This window comes from Lepidochelys olivacea (assembly GCF_965140295.1).
Source record: "Lepidochelys olivacea isolate rLepOli2 genome assembly, chromosome: 1".
NCBI classification, from domain to species: domain Eukaryota; kingdom Metazoa; phylum Chordata; order Testudines; family Cheloniidae; genus Lepidochelys; species Lepidochelys olivacea.
Genome location: NC_140411.1, coordinates 254,040,658 through 254,056,585, shown reverse-complemented (window position 1 = coordinate 254,056,585; position 15,928 = coordinate 254,040,658). Strand labels below are relative to the sequence as shown.

The 15,928-nt window shown below is 45.6% G+C and overlaps 1 protein-coding gene across 4 annotated transcripts in view; it reads left to right on the top strand.

Moving 5' to 3' along the window:
• Nucleotides 1–15,928, top strand: part of SLC41A2 (solute carrier family 41 member 2) — a 99,961-nt gene that overhangs the window by 7,853 nt on the left and 76,180 nt on the right. For 2 of the 4 annotated variants that reach the window (XM_084649849.1, XM_084649848.1), the window contains exon 2: nt 14,937–15,682. In XM_084649849.1, the coding sequence (XP_084505975.1) occupies nt 15,128–15,682 (555 nt within the window). In that variant the 5' untranslated portion in view covers nt 14,937–15,127. Of the gene's footprint in view, nt 1–313; nt 2,930–14,936; nt 15,683–15,928 lie in introns of those variants that run through there. The other 2 variants (XM_084649847.1, XM_084649846.1) reach the window with 2 other exon arrangements.

Genomic DNA, 15,928 nt, shown 5'->3' with positions numbered 1-15,928 from the left:
ACTTTACTCTATGAAATAAAACAACTCCCTCCCTCATATAACAGTCTCTTACATAACAAAACAAAAACATACAGAAGTAAAAAGGAAAAATTATGTGGTTTGAAAAAAAATTTAATCAAAGTTCTAGAAGTGGTAGTGCTTGTGGCCTTTTCCAGTGTTCACTTTCCATCATGATTATTTTGTTCATCTCAATAATTAATTTAGTATAAAATGTGTAGGTAAATAGTTTCCCAGGTTTTCTAATTATATTAAAATTGGGTGGAGAGATCAGTTACATAACTGAGCCTGAAAACATGTATTTTATCAAAATAAACTACAGATGTTCTGGTCTGAATTGACTTGTACCTCTAGAGATAATGGCTACAGTGAAAGTGAATCCAAAACTTAATGTGGGTAGAATTCTGCAAGTGTGTGTGCTCATGAGGCTGTAGACATTAATATTTAATTTAGTGGCAGACATTGATCATGAGCTATGGTCATCTTTAGACGTGATGCATTCCACTATTCAGCAAATAACAGTACTTTGCTTCTGGATCAGCCAGGAGCTCTGTGACTAGCATGTGGTATGCTTTGTTTGTTTTGTGATCTTGTCCATCTGCCACTCTTCCTTGTCTCTCACCACATTCCTCTTCTATATCATAGCATCTGTCTTCCTCCTTTCCCTTCCCCCCCACCAGCTCCATTTGCCCATGCTAGTGCTCTCACCCCGTACAGTAAAAGTTCCCACCATCTAATCTCCTTTTCCCCTTTCCACCCTGATCGTCTCCCCCCTTCCTCCCATTCGTACATTTTATGTTCCACATCTGCAGCATTCTCCTCACCTCTGAAATTGGGCCCCCTCCCCCCACGCCATTCCACCTACCACACCCTTCCCATCATGATTCCTACCCTCACACCCATGCCCCTCCCTCCTCACTCTCCTCCTTTTGCTATCTCTGGAATTCCCACTCCATCTCTAAAGATCATAGCCATCCACAACCTCTGTATATCTCACTCCCTCCAGCTCCTGGCTCTCACAGAGACCTTGATTCCTTCATCCGACACTGCCTCTGCAGCTGCCCTCTCTTATGGAGGTCTCTCCTTCACTCATACTTCCTGCTCTGGATCAGACAGTGGTGGGGGTGTTAGGCTTCCCCTCTCCCATTCCTGCCCCTGCTAATCCCTTCTTCCTTCCTCTTATCACTCTTTCTCCTCCTTTGAACAGCACTGCACCCAACTCTTCTCTCCTCTCTTCCTCCATGTTGCTTTCAACTTCTGTCCACCCAACTCCTTCCTATTAGCTTTCCTCTCTGATTTCAACTCCTGGCTCTCTCTTCTCACATCACAATCTCCCATACTCATCCCTGGTGACTTCAGTTTCCACGTTGATGACTCACCTGACTCCTTAGTTACACATTTCCTCAACCTCACCCCTTCATTCGACCTGAATCTCTGGTTCCATTCTCCCACTCACCAAAAGGGTCGTTCACTTGACTTGGTCTTCACCAAACATAGCTCTCTTGCTATTTCTGTTGATGAGCTCCCCCTCTCCAACCGTCACTTGGTCTCTTTCAGCATCACACATCAGCCATCCTCCCCACCACCTTTCACTTGGCTATTCCGTCACTTCCAGTCCATCAGTGCTGATGACTTCTCATCTATGCTCAGCTCTCTTTTTCCTTTCTGCCATTGATATGGTTGTTGATTCTTTCCATATTTCACTGTCCATCCTTGACTCTTTTGCCTCATTCACATCTCAAGGATCATACTGCCAGCCCCTGGGATCACCTCCAATGTCCGCTACCTCAACTCCTGCTTTTGCATGGCAGAACGTCTCTGATAAAAATCCTGTAACCACGTTGACTTCCTCTTCTACTACAAACTCATTCTCCTTCAGTTCCGCCATCTTTCTTGCTAAACAACTTTACGTCTCCAACTTAATTGAATCCCACACTTGCAATCCCCACTGCTTTCTCACCACCTTTGACTCACTTGTCAAACCCTCCTCTTTCTGCTCCACTCTTTCTCGGTACAGAATCTCACCAATTTCTTCCAAAAGAAAATGGATAAAATACAACATGTCTTTCCTCCTCCCCTTGGCTTGCCTTCTTTTCCGATGTAAGCAGTGTCAGGATGAGCTCCACCCTGACATCTGGTGGTGAGGTGTGGCAAGTTGTGGAAAAGAACTTCAGGGGCCGATCTCATTTGCATAGGCACACCCACCACGCCTAGAATGAGACCATAGCTGCCCAAATGGTCACTTTGGCTGCTGTGGGATCCCCAGTGTCTCTGTTATTGGGGCAGGAAGAATAAATTGTTATTACCCTGATTATGGGAACTGTGCTTGGAACTGTACGTGGCCTTTTGTTATGATGGAGGGATTCACCATCAACTAAGTAGCACTCGCTAGGCAAGGGTCATGGGTTCCAAAACTGTGTGAATGGAGAGAGGCTGGGGACAAGTATTAATACTTGGTGGCATGGGCCCCTTGGTGAGGGCCTTACATGCTGATTGCACTTCCTCCTCTCTCCACTGTGGAATATCAGAGCTAATTTTGATTTCATTAGAAGTCTCGTTATAGGCTGCTGAGCTCACTTTGGGCTGACAGTGCACCAGCACTGGGGCTCCCCTACTATAAGCTGAATTCACCTAAGAGCTGAAATCACTGAGTATTGTGTTAAGTAGTGGGGGAGCCTGAAGATATATTGTGGAGCAGTTTGCGGGACGGCTGGTGAAGCAGTTCGACGCGGAGCAGTGTGTGGATGGCAGGAGCTGCTTGTGGGCCGTGGAGCTGAGTGAAGGAGATCGTGGGGCGGCTGGCGGAGCGGAGCGCAGCTGAGCGAAGGAGTTCGTGGGGCGGCTGGTGGAGTGGAGTGCAGCTGCGCGAAGGAGTTTTATGGGGCGGCTGGCGGAGCGGAGCGCCGCTATGGGGCGGTCAGCTTCAGATCACGTAAGGTGCCTCTTACCCCCGTCCCATTTCCACCCAGGTTGGGAGGTAAAGCTCCCCCGATAAACTTTCGAACTCTGGGGCTGCCCTGACCAGGGACAGAGACTTTTGGGGCATTGGACTTTTGGGACTTTGGGTGATTTGGGGTTGCTGGACTCAAGAACCAAAGGAAAAAGGGCATGCCCCAATTTGCCTGGGGTGGGGTTGTTTTTGCTCATGGGTTGTGTTATGAATCCTGTTGGTGGTGTTTCCCCAACATAATGCCACATTGTTTCTCTCTGTTATTAAAAGACTTTTGCTACACTCAGACTATGTGCTTGCGAGAGGGGAAGTATTGCCTCTTGGAGGCGCCCAGCGGGGGTGGTATATATTTGTCCCAGGTCACTGGGTGGGGGCTCGAGCCGGTTTGCATTGTGTTATTGGAATGGAACCCCTAGATATTGAACCCGGCCCTTGTTGCTGCCAACTCTGACGGGCAGAAGGGTTACATTTTTGGGGGCTCGTCCGGGATCTCCTGGGTCAGTACCCCTCGCAAGCACCTGTTGAGTGATCCACTACATTGGGAAACAATTTATATTTTTTTTTTGTTTGTGCTTATATTTTGAGGAAATTACTGTTTGTATAATGGCTAATATGTCAGGTTTGTTGGGCCCTGGCTCAGCAGCTTCTAGCTCGGAGGCTGCAGCCTCGGCTGATGATTGGACAAAAGCTCTGGGGCAAATATTGGAAAAGGTTGTGCTGCCCCATGCTGAGTCAGACTCTTGTCGTAAGTTAAGATTATTTGCTGGGGAGGAGGAGTTTGAACCCTGGTTAGAGCATACCACTGAAATGCTGCAAGAGTGGGCCGTACCAGATGCAGAAAAGCGAAGATGCCTTATAGAGAGCCTTGGCGGCCCAGCATTAGATGTGATTCGCACCCTGAAGCTCATTGACCCTGGGGTCAGTGTGAAGGACTGCCTAGAGGCCCTTGAACACAACTTTGGGAGCGTAGAGGGCCCTGAAGACAGCTACTGTAAGTTCCTTAATTCCCGACAACAAAAGGGCGAGAAGGCTTCAGCCTACATACAGAGACTGGAGAGACTGCTTCAGAGAACTGTCATGAGGGGAGCAGTGACTGCTGAGCAGATGGATCAGACTAGACTGGCTCAAATTGTAAGAGGAACTCAGTGTCAGAACCCGATTCTACTTCATCTCCGGCTAAGAGAACGACGGGAACATCCCCCAAGTTACTCCCAGCTGATAAAAGAGGTCCGAGAGGAGGAAGAAAGGCAGGCTGCCAGTGAGTTTTGGGAAGCCCAAACATCGGAGCCAGCCAGCACAACACCACTGCAAATGGCCAGTGTACTGATGGTGAGCACCAGAGAGGAACTTGCCCAACAAATGCAGGTCCTGACGGAACGGATAGCTGAGCTGCAAAGTACCGTTGACCGAGTTAAGACTTCTAGGAATAAGAAGCCTCAAACTGTGGCGATTGAGAAGCCCGCACATAGAGCCACCATCCCCCCCAGGCGAAGGGGGAAAGGTCAATTCTTCTGCTACCGATGTGGTCAGGATGGACACAGTGCTGCCAAGTGCCGTAATGAAGAAAACCCCTCCTTAGTGTATGGAAAGCTGAGGATCAGTTGGGAGAGATCCGGTAGCTGCCAGAGGGTCTGGGGACGGGGACCCCCCAGGTCTGCAGGATTTGAAGATTCCCCCAGAAAAGACTGTCCAGCTGGGATCCCTGCAGGACTGATAGGGCCTCGAGCAGAGGTCATGGTGAGGATCGAAGGGGTGGAGTGTAAAGCAGTGCTTGACACTGGATCTCAAGTGACTATTATATTTCAGTCATTCTACCAACAGATGCTTAGGCACCTGCCTATACAGCCACTGACTGGCCTTGGCCTATGTGGCCTCAGCATGGATGAATACCCCTATCAAGGGTATGTCATAGTGCACCTGGAATTCCCAGAGGAGGTTGCTGGGGTAAGAGAAGAGGTAGACACAGCTGCCTTAATATGCCCTGACCCTAAAGGGACTTCTGATGTGTCTGTGCTGATAGGGACCAACTCCAGTCTCTTCAAGGTACTCGCGGATTACTGCAGAAGGCGGGCTGGGGACCAGTACCTGAATACCCTGATGATCCATACGCTTTGTGCTGAAGCCTATAGGAAAATTGAGAGTGCTAAAAGGGACACATCTGAGCTACCGCTTGGGGCACTGAAGTACGCGGGCACAACCCCCTTAGTAGTGCCTGCAAGGACGGAGCAAGAAGTGCTTGTCATGAGTACCTGTCTGAAAGGCAGTAAAGGGACGTTAGCAATGATAGAGCAGCCGATGGGAGGAGAGCTCCCTGAAGGAGTGCTGGTCCCCAGTGGAGTCATAACCCTACCTGCTGAAGCCCAGGAAAGGGTGACTATACTGATTGCTAATGAAACGAGTCGTGATATTTTTGTGAAGCAAGGACAAAAGATAGCAGACCTCTTTGAGCCTGAGTCGATTGTAAAACCCCAGTATGAAACTCCAGTTTCGGCAATAGACCCAGCAAAGTTTGACTTTGGAGATTCACCAGTGTCCAAGGACTGGAAAGATCGCCTGAGGAAGAAACTTTGTGAAAGATCCAAGGTGTTCTCACTGCATGAGTGGGATGTGGGATGTGCAAAAGGAGTAGAGCACAATATCAGACTACATGACTCTCGACCTTTCAGGGAGAGATCTAGGAAGATTGCTCTCTCTGAGATGGAAGATGTGCGACATCATCTTCAGGAGCTGGCTGCGAATGGCATCATTACAGAGTCCCGCAGCCCATACGCCTCACCCATTGTGGTAGTCCGCAAAAAGAATGGGAAAATCCGGATGTGTATTGACTACCGCACCCTAAACAGCCGTACTGTGGTCGACCAGTACACTATGCCTCGAGTGCAAGACGCCTTAGACTGTTTGCTGGGAAGCCAGTGGTTCTCTGTGTTGGATCTTCGAAGTGGATACTACCAGATCCCTCTGGGAGAAGAAGATAAGGAGAAGACAGCCTTCATCTGCCCATTAGGGTTTTATCAGTTCGAACGCATGCCCCAAGGGATTTCTGGAGCACCTGCCACCTTTCAACGTCTCATGGAGAAAGTTGTGGGAGACATGAATTTACTGCAAGTGTTAGTTTATTTGGATGACCTGATTGTGTTTGGAAGAACCTTAGAGGAGCATGAAGAAAGACTTCTTAAAGTGCTTGATAGGTTGGAGGATTATGGTCTGAAGCTTTCAATTGACAAATGCCAGTTCTGCAGAACCTCAGTGAAGTATGTGGGTCACATTGTGTCCCAAGAAGGTGTGAGTACTGATCCTGATAAAATAGAAGCACTCACTACATGGCCACGTCCAAGTAACTACAGAGAACTCAAGACCTTCCTTGGATTTAGTGGCTACTACCGCAGATTTGTGAAAAACTATGCTACGATTGTAAAGCCTCTGAATGATCTTACCAGGGGACATCAGTCCAGCAAGAACAAATCTAAGTCCAAGAATAAGGGGAGGTCCCCAAAGCCTCCTGTGCAGAGACACAATGGCCCCTTTGCACCATTTGGGCCACGGTGGGATGAGAGATGTGAAAGGGCTTTTCGAGAAATCATTACTTGCCTAACTCATGCTCCAGTCCTAGTTTTTGCTGACCCAAGCAAACCATTTATCCTGCATACTGATGCCAGTTTGGAGGGTCTGGGAGCAGTCCTGTACCAGGAAGTGGAAGGCAAATGTAAACCGGTAGCCTTTGCCAGCCGAGGATTGTCTGATAGTGAAACTCGCTATCCCACCCACAAGCTGGAGTTTTTGGCCTTGAAATGGGCCATCACTGAGAAATTTCGAGACTACTTGTATGGTGCTCAGTTCCAGGTGTGGACAGACAACAATCCACTGACTTATGTGTTAACAAGTGCTAAGCTGGATGCTACAGGGCAGAGATGGGTGGCCGCCTTGGCTAGCTATGAGTTCAGCATTCAGTACCGATCAGGGAGAAGCAATGTAGATGCAGATGCATTGTCCAGGCGTCCGCAGGCTCCAGAAGTTGCTGTGATACCCACAGATGGAGTGAGAGCTATTTGCAGTGTGAGTCGCCGAGAGCCAGAGGCCCGTGAAGACTTTCAGGGATGTGTTGCAGAAGCTTTGGGCCTGCCCCCTGAATGCATGCCTTCTGCTTCGGTGAACTATATTGCATTAGACCAATCTCCTTTGCCCATGCTCAATGCGGCTGACTGGCAAGAAGCCCAGCGGCAAGATATTGACATTCGTGATACACTACTTGCCAAAAGGGAGGGGCGAAGCCCAGCTGCGGTTGTCCCACCTAACCCGGAGGGTAAACTACTATTGAGAGAATGGACCAAACTAAAACTGATTCAGGGAGTGCTACACCGAATGACCACTGACCCTTTACAAAAACAACGAGCACAACTAGTGCTGCCAAAAAAGTACAGAGCCCTGGCCATGAGGGCCCTGCATGATGACTTTGGGCATTTAGGGATGGAGAGGACCCTGGAACTTATTCGTAGTAGGTTCTATTGGCCCCGAATGGCTGAAGATGTTCGCAGGAAATGTGAGACTTGCGCTCGATGTGTTCAAAGGAAAACTCTGCCCACGAGGGCTGCATATCTCAAGAACATCACCAGCAACAAACCTTTGGAGTTGGTATGCATTGATTTCTTGTCTGTAGAGGTAGACAAGAGGAATGTTGGAAACATTCTAGTAGTGACTGACCATTTTACACGGTATGCACAAGCATATCCCACACGTGATCAGAGGGCCACCACCGTTGCTCGAGTATTGTGGGACAAATATTTCTCAGTCTATGGATTCCCGGCTCGGATACACTCTGATCAGGGGCGGGATTTTGAGAGTCACCTTCTGAAGGAGGTGCTGAAGATAGCAGGAATTAAAAAGTCTAGGACAACGCCTTATCACCCCCAAGGTGATCCTCAGCCCGAGAGGTTCAATCGAACCCTATTAGATATGTTGGGAACTTTGCGACCAGAGCAGAAGGCAACCTGGAGCCAGCATGTCGCATTTCTGGTGCATGCCTACAATGCCACAAAGAACGATGCTACGGGAGTCACCCCATATCTCTTGATGTTTGGGCGAGAACCAAGATTACCCATAGACTTGTGCTTTGGTGTATCAGAGGATGGAGATAGCTATGAAACTCATCAGCAGTATGTATCCCGACTAAGAGAAAAGCTGCGGGATGCTTATCGCTTAGCTACCGCTGCGGCTCGGAAGAACGCAGACCGCAACAAACATCGATATGATGCTAGAGTGCGTTCGCAGGAGCTCCAGCCGGGGGACAGAGTCCTGCTGCGAAATTTGGGTATTGCTGGCAAACACAAGATAGCTGACAGATGGAAGGCAATACCTTACCTGGTGATGGAAAAGCTGGGAGATCTGCCGGTCTACAAGATCAAACCTGAAGACGGTCCAGGGCAAATAAAGACGGTGCATAGAAACCTTTTGCTCCCTGTGGGGGAATTGGTAAGCACCCCTTGTGAGATGGGCCACGGCAGGGCCGCCGGGCAGAACAGAGGTGCTAGACCAAAGCCGCCATCCAACACAGACAGTGGGCCCCCTGCAGCTAACTTACCCCTATTCTGCACATCTGAGAGTGAGTCTGAGGAGGAAGACACAACCCTGGTGTATCCTGGGATGGAGACAAGATTTCAGTCTCGATCAGCTGAACCAAACGAGAGTTTTCCCTCTTCCGCCCTAAACCCAATGGCGGAACTATTTAGGCCCATTTCTGATACCCCGGTGCTGCTGATGAGACCCCCCTGTGATGACAAACACAGGTTATTGGACAATGGGGACAGACAGGTAGAGGATGTCCTGGGCACCTTGGACCCTCCAGCGTTAGAACTAGGAGTGCAGGGGCCTACGCCAGTAGCCGAGGGACCCTCCAGGGAAGCCTCTCCATCCGTCACTCAAGAGGATGTTCCCCCTACCTCGGCAACAGAGATTCTCAATAGACGAGACAGGGTGATAAGACCAGTGAAACGGTTAACTTATGATGCACCTGGGGTGACTAGTGAGGAGCCAATACATTTAGCACACAGGCTTGTGGAAGCTAAAGTGGGCTTCCTGAGGCCCTTTGGAGGAAACCAATGAGTTGGTATAAAGGGAGTGTGATTTGTCGGGACGACAAAGTCTCGGCTGGGGGGAGGATGTAAGCAGTGTCAGGATGAGCTCCACCCTGACATCTGGTGGTGAGGTGTGGCAAGTTGTGGAAAAGAACTTCAGGGGCCGATCTCATTTGCATAGGCACACCCACCACGCCTAGAATGAGACCATAGCTGCCCAAATGGTCACTTTGGCTGCTGTGGGATCCCCAGTGTCTCTGTTATTGGGGCAGGAAGAATAAATTGTTATTACCCTGATTATGGGAACTGTGCTTGGAACTGTACGTGGCCTTTTGTTATGATGGAGGGATTCACCATCAACTAAGTAGCACTCGCTAGGCAAGGGTCATGGGTTCCAAAACTGTGTGAATGGAGAGAGGCTGGGGACAAGTATTAATACTTGGTGGCATGGGCCCCTTGGTGAGGGCCTTACATGCTGATTGCACTTCCTCCTCTCTCCACTGTGGAATATCAGAGCTAATTTTGATTTCATTAGAAGTCTCGTTATAGGCTGCTGAGCTCACTTTGGGCTGACAGTGCACCAGCACTGGGGCTCCCCTACTATAAGCTGAATTCACCTAAGAGCTGAAATCACTGAGTGTTGTGTTAAGTAGTGGGGGAGCCTGAAGATATATTGTGGAGCAGTTTGCAGGACGGCTGGTGAAGCAGTTCGACGCGGAAATCTAAAAATCTCATCCAGTCTCTCTGACATCTCCTTGTGGATGTCTAGCACATGCTCTTTCTCCCATGCTGCCCCTCACAGTTGGGAGCTGTTCCCCATAAAGCTCATTATCCTCCTTTAAATTTCTCCTTCAAACTCTCCTTTGTCATCATGCCTACAGAAAATTTGACAATCGGTATGCTGCTGTGCTGAGACTACAGCCTAGCATGCTCTCTCATTGTTTCCTTGTAGTCCCTCATTTTTCTGTATCCATTGGTTGTCTCTTATCTTATATTTAGATCATAAGCTCTTTGGAGCAGGGACTGTATTTTTGTTCTGTATTTGTACAGCACCTAGCACAATGGGGTCCTGGTCCATGATTATGTAGGTGCTACAGTAGTAATAATTATTTAATTGCAAATATTGCCACAGAAGCCAGTTATAGTGCCTAGACATTTTTACATATGTGGTGTGAAGGGTACAGCTTAGTATGGCTGACATGACAAAAACAGCAGAGTATATTAGCAAGTATATTATTGTTGTTACTACCTTCGCACCTAGGTAATCATGGATCAGGACCTCACTCAGCTAGGTGCTGTACAAATACAGAACAAAAATACATTCCCTGCTCCAAGAACTTACAATCTAAGTATAAGACGAGAGACAACTGATGGATACAGACAGACAACGGAGTACAAAGAAACAGTGAGAGAATATTGGTCAGCATGATAGGCTGCAGTTTCAGCGCACCATCAGTTAAGTGAAAATATTTCTTCTCACAGAACCTCAGCTCTTCTTAGGTACTGAAGTATCTGACTCAACTGTTGTTGTCTTGGCAAGAGCCACCTTGCATCATAGAATCATAGGGTTAGAAGGGATCACAAGTGTCATCTAGTCTAACCCCCTGCCAAGATGCAGGATTTGAAGCAGTTAGAGAGAGAATCCTAAATTTGAGTATGACCTGCCCTCTCACCCCTGATAAAACACCCCAACAAATCCAATCTGCTCTCACTTCCCTGTACTCTGTAAAAACATAGTTTTTGTCCCCCTGTTATTGACATAATGTCTTGATGCTGTAGAACTGCATATGTAGAACTCAATAGCTCTTTGGGATAAAGAGCTGTTTTCTAACAGTCAGGATATGTTGGAGATGTCTAGAAAGACTCTGGAAACATCTGGTCTCTGATGTTTCTGTGATCAGAAAACCTGATTCCTTATCCCAGGTTCCTATGGAGGAATTGAAATTATTTCTGTACCTCAGAGTCATTCAAAGTTTCTGCTCCAAGTGAGAAATCTACAGCTGAGAAGGTGACTTTGGCCCTTGGGGTTCTAGAGTCCCAGTAATTGAATTTGTTTGGATCCAAGGAACATATCTGGCTTTGAGAGGCAGTTATGTCAAGGTATAACTTCAATCTGGTTATAAGATGGCGGAGGGGGAAGGGGCAGAGAGAGGGGAGTGCACTTCTGGTGAATTTTTTTTTTAAGTTTACAATCTCATACCCTCCCATCTGGGAGTCTAGTGAGCCTTGAGACTTGCATTTGATATGAACAAAACTCATGGAATATCCCTTGAGAGTTTGCACTTCTCACTAAAAACCTCATTTTTGGTGACCATTATTTCAGCCAGGAGGGTTTCAGAGCTTCAGACCCTGATGGCCTTTCCAATTTATATTATACTCCAGAAAGACAAGGTGGCACTTAGGCCTGTCTTGCCCCCCACCACCTCAAATTTCTGACAAAAGTAGTATCAGATTTTCATTTTGATTAGCCAGTACAACTGCCTGTCTTTTAGACAAATCTCCATAGTCATCCTGAAAAGATTAGTTTACATACCTTTGATGTTAAGAGCTGTTTAGAAAGTTAGTATTTGTGGGATCTGGAGAAACATTTAAGGGTGAAGTCATCTTGGCTCAAAGGATGTATAAGTGTCATGTCATAATATGACTGCTGATGACCTTGTGTCCAAAGGCTCACTCTACTAATGGCGTGCTGGCCTCAATAGCATCTATTTGCACTGTGACCTTATTTTAACCGGTAGGGCTATAACATGAGGTTGGTTCATACTTTTATGAACTACAATTTTCTCAACTTCATCAGGAGCAGATGCTGGTTTTTGGAAGTAAATGCTTCAATTACTGTTGAACTAGGTGAGCTCATTTGCATTCCTCATCATGGGGATGTCTAAAGGAATTCAGTGTAGCCAGGTTTATGGCTTGTATATTAAATGTGTAACTGATCCCTTTGTGTTGTCAACAATGTCAGAAAAATTACAATGTAAAAATCACATCCCTGTAATTGCTCTGCTTATATATAAGAACCATATAGTCTTACTCCTTTTAACACTACATAGTCATTATAAAACTACAATATGGAAGAGTTAGTTGAATTTTTTGTTTTTTTATGTCTTGTGCATAATCAACAGAATTGTTAACTATTTTCCAACAGCAGAATCTGTTTATTGGTGAGGCTTGAATTAGAAGTTAGAAGAAAAATTAAGCTGTGTTCTAACCTGAAGTAAAGCTTACAGTTGTCAATTAGAATATCATCTGGTAATCTCAGAGAATTTCCACTATCCTCAAATTATACAATGATTAGTTGCCACTGATTTACAGTGAATAAAATAAGAAGATTCAAAATGCCAAGATCTTATCAGTATCTGCTGGAGATTCTTTCTGGGTTTCACTGTTACTGGTTATACATTAATCTTTTTTTAACTGTATCTAATTATATGTATGGATGATTAAACAAATCTTAAAAAGGTAAATATAGAAATGTTGGTATGAATATTGTATGAGTGCTTTTGACTAGAGAGAAATATGAGTCCCCAAAGCTATGGGAGACACAGCACTCAGGTCCCCAGAGGGTACTGACTGCTTTGAGTGCAGCTGGAGGTTATGATTGTATTTTGCACTTCCGCAGTGGCTTTCATGAGACCATCTCTAAGTGATTTACAAAGATAAGTATTATTGCAGTTTGACAGATTGGGTAACTGAGGTACACAGATGTTAAGGCCCAAACTTTAAAAAGTGTCTGATTCCAGTTGTAGTTAGTGAGAGGTACCGGTGCTCAGTAGCTCTGAGACTAAGGTCCTAAGTGTTTTAAGTTAGGCAAAACTTTGGCCTAAGTGATGTGTCAAGATTAGACAAGAAGTCAGTAGCTGAGTTGGTAACAGAACTTGTAAGGGGAAAGGAGATATAACTGTAAAATGTGCAGCCTCCTTTGTAAATATCTTACAGATGAAGAGAAGTAATATGGAAAAAAAGAGGCATGAGAAGTTAGTTTCTTCTCTCTTTTTTCTCTGTTCCTCACCCCTCAAAAAAGAGAGCGGGGAGGTAGAATAGGATTTTTAACCTTTCTCTTAATTTTTTATAAACTGCATGGTGAAGTACACTTACTGGAGATTTTTTAATCAGAAAACTAGATTGCCTCGTTGACTGCAAAAGTGACTTTCCATTGTAATAGTACCCAAAGCCATTAATCATCAACAATAAGTATTCTAAAATCAGGCTGAGCTGCAGTTTGGTTGATGCATAACACTGGTAACATTTGTAATTTTTCTGACTATAAGGACACTCTAAAGAATGGCTTATGTTGCTTCTGAATATAGCAACATTTGTTTGCATAGCTGTTTGTTAAGCTGCAAATGAGAACTAAACTTGTTGCTCTGTTTTAGATCCAGTTGTTGTTACTGGCATATATGTTCAGTTAAACTGTTACAAAGCAAAGTCTGCAACTTTCTTTAAAAAGATCTTCTCTTATACTGTACATCTAACATTATGAAAATATGTACCATACACTTACTTATGCATAAAAACATTGAATTATACCTATCTTAATCTGTGTGTTTGACTAATAATAACTTCAGTAAGTCAGGTTTTAAATGAGCATTGTGTTAAATTTTAGAAATCGATAGTGGTTTGTCATTTTGGCATAGTGGTGTGGACAATCAACTGATAAGGCCTCCCCAACTCAAAATGTTTTCTTGAGGCTTACCACCTGAAAATAAGGATCCTTATGGGCTGAACAGCTAGGTCAGGAACTTGGGTTTATCCTCCTGGCTTCATAAAAATCCATATTTTCCCCAACATCATTTCCCTCTCAAGGACCTGCAAACACTGATGATCCCTGCTATTTCTCTCTGATCTTCCTCAATCTCATGTTTGGCCAGGTGAGGCAGGCATGGCCTAGCTTCATTCAGAGCAGCTTGTTGTTATATCTGTGTCAGCCAGAAGGATCACCAGAGGTAGATTCAAGCCATTTGCTTCCCAGAAACAAAGGACCAGGCTAGATATCAAAAATAAAATTTTCCTATATGATAGTTCCTTGACCCACTACTAAATCACTGGGCTGGCCATTTTCCTTCTTCTCCAACTCCTGGTTCATTCTTGTACAAGGTGCAGCACAAGCCATCTACCAGGTATATATCCCTGCTCATCTTTCCACCAGGATGTTGACATAGCTTCTTTTGACGACACAAACCTTCAACAGGACTGTTTCCCACCCAGCTCAACCAGGCACCATTATAGTAACAGTTCCATGCAATCCAAGAATTTAGAGGTTTATCCTAACCTCTTCCTTCTCATCAGAGGCGACATGTGGGAGGGAGGCATGCGGGGTCATATGTCCCCCCAGATTTCTGCTAGGGTGAGAGTCTGGCTGAGTGCGGCTGAGGGGGACATGCCTGGGAAAGGCACCTGCACCTAGTGCTCCCACTGAGCCCCTCTGTGAGGCACCCAGAGCAGGGAAGTGAGATGGGGCTGGCAGCACAGCTCTGCCAGAGAGAGTGTGGGGAAGCCCTCTGAGTCCCATCCCTTCCTCGCCTGCAGCCTCAGTTACCTGCTCGGTAGTAGGTGTCCAGAGCCCACTCTGGCCAACGCCTGCAGTGGGGAGGCGATGGGAGAAGTGAGGAAGGAGCTATGAGGGGAGTAGGGGCAAGGTGGTGCTGGCTTGGACCGGGTGTGGGAGGTGCAGGGGGAGTGGGAAAGGGGCCAGAGATGATGTATGGGGCAGTCACATGCCCCCCACCCCCAAGAGTTTTGAGTCATCTCTGCTTCTTAGCCTATGAAGGACCAAGCTGGATTCAAATTCCTTCATGTCACTGCCCTATATGATACAGTAGTAACATGAGAATGTAGGCTTTGATATATCTTTTCTATTTGTTTTAATAATAATAATAATAGATACATACACACAATCAAACTACTGAATTTTTTTTTTCCAGATCCAAACTCGGTTGTGGAATTGCTCAAGATCTAAGATCCATGAAAAGAACATTTTCTACATAACATTTTCCACATTTGATTTATTTGATTTTAAAATCAATGATTGTGTGGCTGTTGTTGACTCATCAGCTGTGTTTCTTCACTGAAGTTTAGAGAACAGTGATCTTCCCCGTAGTATTTTTGTGACACTATGACTAACTGTAAAGGAAGATCTACCACTACCAAAATAAATGGTAAAGCTTATGGTGGAGAAAGTTTTGTAAATTGGACTATAAATCTTAATACAATTCAGTCTGACAAGTTTCTGAACCTGCTGTTGAGTATGGTTCCAATTGTTTACCACAAAAAGCAGGAAGAGCGACATAAAAAAGTGAATGGTGTCTGGCAAGATGGATTACAACACACAGGACACAATTTTAATGTTAGATCGGATCAACACATGGAGTACCATCGCTTCTCAGAACCAGCTTTTCATGGTAGTAACGGACACAGTCCATCTAGCTGTAGTCCAAAGTATGATGACTTTGCCAGTTATAATTATTGTGATGGGATGGACACGTCAGAAACAGATGCCATATTGCAGGATGACAACTTGTCTAGTGATGGTGATGAAGATGCCATTGTGGAAAGGAGCAGAAAGCAGCCAAAGGAGTCCAGTAGTATTATGGCATTACAGATACTTGTACCATTTTTGTTAGCAGGATTTGGAACTGTTTCTGCTGGTATGGTTTTGGATATTGTGCAGGTTGGTATTCACTTTACATGGTTTTTGTTAGATAATTGAAGAAATTTTCCTAATGCATTCTAGTATGGCAGTACATACTGCTTTATTTTGTAGTCACTGACATTCAGCCAATTCTGAATAGGAAGAGAGTAATACAGTATTACAAATGTTTAACAGCTCTTGTGCTTTAATAGAAAGTGATAGAAATTTGAATTTTGCCAGGGGTATGGTCACTAGGTCACAGCTGTCTGGAGACAACCTATTTAT